This window comes from Helianthus annuus, chromosome 7 (assembly GCF_002127325.2).
Source record: "Helianthus annuus cultivar XRQ/B chromosome 7, HanXRQr2.0-SUNRISE, whole genome shotgun sequence".
Taxonomy (NCBI): domain Eukaryota; kingdom Viridiplantae; phylum Streptophyta; class Magnoliopsida; order Asterales; family Asteraceae; genus Helianthus; species Helianthus annuus.
This window is the reverse complement of record NC_035439.2, coordinates 27,001,348-27,008,988: the sequence shown is the minus strand read 5'-3', so window position 1 is coordinate 27,008,988 and position 7,641 is coordinate 27,001,348. Positions and strand designations below refer to the sequence as shown.

Sequence of the window (7,641 nt, the reverse complement as noted above, 5' to 3'; positions counted from 1 at the left end):
CTCATTTTTACACATCAGCGTCCACGTCACCAAGAACTAACTGAGTTAGACACTAGTTAGAAAAGGTTTGGCGGAGAAAAATATTTTGAAAGTTTGGGCTGTCAATTAGTTTTCTTACGTTAGGATTATTGACGGCTAACGGGTCAAGCTCTGGATAATTAAAATCCAGTTTCACAAAAAAATATTAGAATAGTAAGGGGCTGTTTGTTTAGCTCTTAATGGTTCAGACCTCTTACTGGTTCAGACTGTTTGTTTCGCGAGCAGATGTCTGAATGGTTTAGACATTTGTCTCTGAATGGTTAAGACATATAATCTGGATTGGTCAAACATTTGCCTCTAAACAGTTAAACATTATCATGAGTCTTAATAATTAGTGATTCAATACTTGATGGTTCATATAGCACTTAGGAGCTATTTGACAACTTCTGAATGATTAAGTGTTGAACTAATAAGAGGTCTGAACCATTAAGTGATGAATCAGTAAGAGGTCTGAACAATTAAGAGCCAATATAATGCTTAATCGTTTAGAGGCAAATATTTGACTAATTCAGATTAGAGGTCTTAACCATTCAGACTTCGTACAATGTTTAACCATTCAGAGGCAAATGCCTGAACCATTCAGAGGCAAATGCCTGAACCATTCAGACATCTGCTCACGAAACAAACAGTCTGAACCATTAAGCGTTAAACCAATAAAATGTCTGAACCATTAACAACCTTATTAGGCCATGGGGTATGGTGGGGCGGGGGTTGGGGCTTGGGTTGGGCATTTGGTGACACGTGTCCGCGGAGCCAGCTCACTGCCGGGTTACGTGTCCGCGGGGTATGGCGGGGCGTGGGTTGGGCTTGGGTTGGGGGAACCGCGTGGCATAAATGGTTTACAAAAAAATACAAAAAAATTATAAAAAATCACACAACATTTATAAAAAAACCTACAACTTCATTAAAATTTTAAAAATTACATAATCCTAAAAATTACATAATTTCTAAAAATTAGAAAATAAAAAAACCTAGAGCGTTAAAAAAAATTCAAAAAGGTCGATCTTGTCGAACGCCTTGTTTTCCTTGCCTCGAAACTCTATGTTCGCCACCGCCACCCGGTCCTCGTGGCTTAACTCGCCACCGGGAACCGCATCGTAGTAAGCCTTGAAACGCTCGAGCTTGGGCCGTAGCTCGCGCCATTTATGTTGGCACGCGTTGAGGTTGTGGCGGTCGTTACCGACGTTTTGTCGGTAGGCCGCAAATGCTTCCACCCAATATTTTGTTTGGCCTGGTGGCCGCCCCTTCATAGCGTCGACGACGCTAGTTACGAGTGCCATTTCTTCTTGACGGCTCCAGGATGCCATTTCTTCTTGGGTTCGTGGGATGGGGGGGACCAGCGGGGTGGCGGGTTCAAGACAGTGGGTGTAGCCGGTGGGGTGTTTGGTTCGTGGGATGGGGGACCAGTGGGGTTGGGGTTGCAATATATAGGGCCTTTGGGTGACCCGGGTGGCGGTTATAGAAGATGGGGGGATGGGGGGGGGACCTGTTTGAATTCTAAATTTCAAAATTTTAAAGACCTGCCTGACGTGGCGGGGTGAGCAAATGATAGTCCGCCAGCTAGCTTGGCTAAACCGCCCCACGCCCGGCTTGAAAGCCAAGCCCCAAGGGGCCACGCCACAACCCAAGCCCACCCGGGATGGTGACTTGGGCGTTTTACCCCAATCCACGCCAAAACTTCCGCCCCATACCCCACCGCCTTAACAGCCCCTTAATTATTTGGAAGTTTTCAAAACACCCCTAAACATGAATAGTAAACCGTGTGTCGACTTTGGAGATAACCAACACCCCTAAGCAAACCCCCATCAATACCAAGTCCACCCCAATTAAATTCCTCACTTTCACAACCCATCCACTACAAATTTCTTCAATCTTCATCCTCGATCAAAACCTCTTTTCGGGTTTACGTCAATCTCTCAATACAATTTCAACTTATTTTTAATAATCTGTCTCACAAACCAGGTTAAAAACCATATCTTCGTTCACTTATCTATCAATCGATTTGTGGGGTTTTCGTGATTTAAGTTTCTTGCTTTTGATCGGATCAGATCGCAGGGTTTTTAGGAAAAACAGGGTAACGATGTTTGCGCGGATGTTTGGCAAACCTAAGCAAGAGGCTAATGCTGTAACAACGTTAGATAAGTTAAATGAGGTACTTTTTGAGATTATGTTTATGTTATCTTGCTGCCCTTACGGATTTATTGAGTGTTTCTTTATTTATTGTGGAAATTTGTTTAGTTGGTATTTTAGGGTTCATCTTTTTGGTTCCTGGTTTTCGGAAGAACAATTAACCGACCCATTGGTTTTTGGTATGGTTCGGTTTTTTCGGTTCCGTTTTTTCGGTTAATTTGGTTATGGATTAGTTAATTCGTTTTTTTTGCACACCCCTATTTGTGACCCTGAGGAGAAATATGAACTTCTGCAGTATGATTGGTTTGTTATTTCTTACTTTGTTTGGTCTCAAGAGCTGCCACGAGGCGAGGTTCGCAAGACGATTGTTGTGAAAATAATACTAAAAATTATTTATAGATAATTTTTAACTTGTTAATATATTAACACTAAAATATAAGATATTCTCGTTGTCTCTGGTCAGATTTGTTCAATAATTTGTTCAAATACTTAAACCCATTGATTCATCGATGGTCGGATTTGTTCAATTAGAGTTACAAATTCAGACCCATTGCAATCGATGGTCAATCTGTTAAAATATTGTTCAACTGCATAAGGCGCCACAACACATGCAATCGCTTCGCATCAACTGCAGCGATGCAATCTCATCACTGCATCATGCGCATCATGTATTATGTGCTCTTAATTAATGCGTGCATTTCAAGTTCATCAAAGTCAGATCTATGAATTAGTAACTTTTGAAAGGATTCTAACGTACGTAATGACCCTTGACATGTTGTTTAATGTTTTGATTTTAACCGATAACTTAAAATTTGTGTAGACGCTTGAAATGCTCGAGAAGAAAGAAAAGGTACTTAATAAGAAAGCTTCTGCGGAGGTTGAAAAGGCGAAGGAATTCACTAGAGCAAAAAATAAACGAGGTATGTACCGCACTTTAAAGAACTTTTGTCACACACTCCTGCAATTAGAATATGTTAGTTTTTTTTTTTCGAATAATGATTTACTTGCTGCAGTTTTGAGATTTTTTTATACTCTCTATATCTTATTACATATTCCCAAAATTTGTATGTAACATTTATATAGAACCTTAAAAAGAATAAATGTAACTCATCTATTTGCAAAAGCATTTGTGTTATGCATCTTGATCCTGAAATTAAACTCTAGTTTGAAGGCTTGAAAGGTGTATTATAAGTAGGGCTGTCCAAATCGCTTGTCGCTTGCTCGGAAAGTGCTCGCTCGGTTTTGGTTCAGTTTGCAAACGAGCCAAGCACGAGCAAAGGTCCGTTTGGCTCGGTTCGGCTCGAATTAATTTTATTAATTTATTATACACACAAATTACATGTATATTCGTATTTTATACATACCGCTCTATTAGATTAGGCCCGCTGTATGCAAATATACAATTATATTTATACATACCAGCCTAACCAAACCAATAAAAAATTTAATACTAAATTTAAAACTAAAACTTAAGTCGTGAAGCGACATTATTTGACTTCTTCCTCTCATCAGTCGTCAATTGTCTCTCGCTCTCGCCATATGCCACAATGTGTTCTTTGTCGTATGCTCATTGCCTCACCTTCCTCAACCAGAGCCCTTGGTTTTAAATTGCGTAATGCGCTCTGATGTGTTTTGGTCCAAAAATCCGATGCGTGATGCGCACGCATCACGTATACTGGACGTCTCTGGGTATAAAAGTACCATAAAATAATCATACATATAAAAACTACTTATAACAAACTTATAAAACATACTTGGTCATTAAAATAACAAAACATTAATAAAACATACTTAGTCTTAGACATAACAAAACACTTAAAAGTTAAACATACTCTTTAACTACTAGTTTCTAATCAGTTATCATTAAATCATCAGAAATACCACCCAAACGTCCATCTCTTTCATCATCATACTCCCCGATATCTTCTTCAATCTCATTTTCCAGATGTGTAAAATAAAAAAAATATAAAAAGGTGACTCTTCATTTTCCCTCCAAAGCCAAAATAAAAAACCCCTTCATTTTACATGTTGCACGCATATTGCAATGCTTCGCATCATGCAATATCACCGCATAACCGCCACATCACGTAATCTGCTCGCATCGTTACACCTGATGCGCTGTTTCCACCGCAATGTGCGCATCACGCATTATGCGCGCATTTTAAAACCAAGCCAGAGCCTCATCCTCGAACAGTCTGACCTCAGTCGATAGTTGGACCTTAGTCGTGACCCGACAACAGAGACATCGAATGAAACATTCTAAACTTATGGCTGTCCAAATCACTCGTCGCTCGCTGATCGCTCGGAAAATTGCGCGCTTGAGTATGCTCGTTCGGATTTCGCTCGGTTGTAAGTGAGCCAAGCACGAGCAAAGGTCCGCTCGGTTCGACTCGGCTCGGCTCGGCTCGTGAACAACCCTAGTTATAAGGCTTATTACTTGTGAAGTAACTCCATTTTTGTGGAACATAAACCGGAAACAATGTAATTCCACTTTTGCATAAAAATAAAGAGTATTATGCATAAATATTTACTATACGTACATGCATATATAAGTGCACATAAAAATATGCATATGTGCATACATGTACCGATATACCTTGTATTTAACATTTCCTTTATATGCGGTAGCCTTCTGTTGGATAAGTTAAGCTATACTAACCGTGTTTCATCTTTCCTTTTTTGCATACGGGATTTATTCAGCGGCAATACAATGTTTAAAGAGAAAAAGACTTTATGAACAGCAAATTGAACAGCTTGGGAATTTTCAATTGCGTATTCATGATCAGGTTTCTATAGAATTTCGTATTATTTGCAACTGTTAGTTATTATTATGTTTAATTTATAGAAGCTGTTAACTAACTTATGTATATGTCCCTGAACACCAGATGATAATGCTTGAAGGTGCAAAAGCTACTACAGAGACAGTGGATGCCTTGAGAACCGGAGCTAAAGCAATGAAGGACATGCAAAAGGCAGTGTAAGTTTTTTATATATTTTGTTCTCTATTTGGTCGAATGATCCAATTTGAAAACTTATTTAGAAACAAATTTGGTCTAATGGGTTGAAAGTCGTACAAAGTGTTATTGATATGTTTTTTTGACCTCTCAAACCAGTGTATTCAAACAAAAACTCCTTTTTTTATAAGGGTAAATTACAAAAATCGTCCTTTATGTATGTCACTTATTGCAAATTGTGTCCTTTGTCTTCAATAATTACAGAAAACGTACTTGATGTTTGCAAACCCTTGCAAGTTATGTCCTTTAGCCCTAACTCAGTTAATTTTTGTGGTTAAATCCGACCAAATGGACCCCACATGAGAGTAAAATGACCAAAATACCCTCATGTGGGGTCCATTTGGTCGGATTTAACCACAAAAAGTTAACTGCGTTAGTGCTAAAGGACATAACTTGCAAGGGTTTGCAAACATCGAGTACGTTTTCTGTAATTATTGAAGATAAAAGACACATTTTGCAATAAGTGACATACATAAAGGACGATTTTTGTAATTTACTCTTTTTATAATCATATTAGATGTTTTTAAATCCAAAAGAGTGGGCTACCACTTAACCGATTTGAGCGTCGTGAAAAGCTTTAAATCCAAATGGCCATATATTTCTACTTTCTTCCTATATTGATATGAGATATTCTAAGTTTTCTGATGGGTTTAATTTCTTTAAAAAAAAAAAAAACAGGAATATTGATGATGTCGACAAAACAATGGATGAGATTAATGAGCAAACGGAGAACATGAAACAAATTCAGGAAGCATTGGCAACACCTATTGGTGCAGCAGCTGATTTTGATGAGGTATGGGCACTTTACGTTTTTTTTTATTTAATAAAATAATTCTCGACTTCATTATCCAAAAAAATGTTCTGTATTTTCTCTCTTTGAACATTAACTTTTGATCTTATACAAGTCAATGAAAATAATTAATGGTTAATCATAGACAAATATATTATAAAAATGACTTATTTTTATGTTATGCGTTGTGGGCTAGAGTAATGAAGGGAGTGATGGGGTTGTCATGAAAAGTCAAACCGAATATCTTTGACTGAACAAGAGGAGTAACTGTTTGTTTTCTTATAAATGTAGTTTATATTAATGGTGTAAGTATAAAAATGCAGGATGAGTTGGAGGCTGAACTTGAAGAGTTAGAAGGAGCAGAGTTGGAGGAGCAGCTCTTACAGCCGGCCACCACTGCACCTGCGGCACCGGTTTATGTGCCAGCTGGAAAACAACCAACACGTCCAGCTCAGCGCCAGAACACCGCTGAGGAAGATGAACTTGCTGCATTGCAAGCAGAAATGGCGCTTTAAAGGTCAGATCCTTTTTCTTATATGAATCTTTATTCTTGGTATAACTGAATTTCACTATATAGTAGCTGTTGTTTGTATCTACTAGTATTGAAGGTGGCAAAAATGGGTGGGTTGGGTAACGGGTCAAAAGTCGAAACGAGCACTTTTAATAACATGCTGGGTTGAGTTGAGCCGTAAACATCCTTAAATCTTTTGGATATTCTTTAGTTATTATTAATGCGTTAAGAGATGGTTACAATAACTATGTTACACCTTGGGTGAGTTCTTGGTTCAAAAAGATGCGCGCGCGTGTGCCTAATGCATGAGGCGGCGGGCCACTGTGGAAATCAATCACATCAGGGGAATGAAGGCGTTCATGTTATTATCGGTCAAAGTTGGGGTCCATTAGTGCTTTATATGTAAAACCGATGAGAGTTTTGTAGTTTCTGGTTGTAAATAAAGCTTATTTGGCTGTTACGTTGACGCATGCCTCGACTTTTGGGACCAAAATTCCTCGGAGCGCCTCACGCTTTTTTTGGGACCAATCTTTTTTTTTTTTTTTTTTTACACATTCCAAAAGTGAAGTTATCAAAATTGATACAAGTTTGTGGTGTAGTGCAGGTGCGAATGCGGGTTGGACGAAATTGTAAAGATTGGATTTTCAAACAATGAAGATATGCGTATTGTTTGTGTTATAACATGATCAATGACTTCTGTTGTATTAGGAACTGGAAAGGGACCTTTTTTTCTAGTTTTCACGTGTCGGTGTCATGTGGAAAATCATGGGTACATGTTTGATGTTGGTTATCTAAGAATTTTTTTCACATAGAATTGCAAAAAAGTTAATATTGGTCTCGATCTTTTTTTAAACGGCCAACAAAATAAAAGACCTGGCAACCTGGGTGACCAAATGACAAAAGGTGACCCCATACGTGCGATGGGAGACATCGTTGTATAGTCCAATTCCAGTTTTAGGGAAAACCCTTCCCGGTTGGGATCAGATTCAAACTTAAGACCTATGGGCCTAAACCCAAATCTTTACTTCCCTTTCGATGCCAATTAAGGTATAGCTCATTGGCTGGTCTCATCTAATTGCAACAAAAATGGAAACCACAAGGACCTAGATTCAAAAGGTTTGAGTTTTGTACTAAAGTGACAAAAATGACCAAACCTC

General features: G+C 38.5%; 1 protein-coding gene across 2 annotated transcripts; it reads left to right on the top strand.

Annotated features, from left to right (window-relative positions):
- The first annotated feature begins 1,792 nt into the window (after positions 1-1,792).
- Positions 1,793-7,293, top strand: LOC110937422 (vacuolar protein sorting-associated protein 32 homolog 2). Of its 2 annotated transcripts, none has more exons than XM_022179841.2 (8): positions 1,793-2,001; positions 2,088-2,191; positions 2,990-3,089; positions 4,870-4,955; positions 5,055-5,146; positions 5,862-5,976; positions 6,297-6,490; positions 7,089-7,293. In XM_022179841.2, the coding sequence occupies exons 2-7, from the start codon at positions 2,120-2,122 to the stop codon at positions 6,486-6,488; spliced, it is 657 nt and encodes a 218-aa protein (XP_022035533.1). In that variant the 5' UTR covers positions 1,793-2,001; positions 2,088-2,119; the 3' UTR covers positions 6,489-6,490; positions 7,089-7,293. The 2 variants fall into 2 exon arrangements, with proteins under 2 accessions (XP_022035533.1, XP_022035534.1); XM_022179842.2 differs by having other exon boundaries at positions 7,084-7,293.
- The last annotated feature ends 348 nt before the right edge of the window (positions 7,294-7,641 follow it).

Excerpts from the sequence above, each read along its gene's own strand:
- LOC110937422 (XM_022179841.2), top strand. The coding sequence starts at position 2,120 with ATGTTTGCGCGGATGTTTGGCAAACCTAAGCAAGAGGCTAATGCTGTA. Across the intron at positions 2,192-2,989 it reads CGTTAGATAAGTTAAATGAG|ACGCTTGAAATGCTCGAGAA; the intron begins GTACTTTTTGAG and ends AAATTTGTGTAG. Across the intron at positions 4,956-5,054 it reads AATTGCGTATTCATGATCAG|ATGATAATGCTTGAAGGTGC; the intron begins GTTTCTATAGAA and ends CCTGAACACCAG.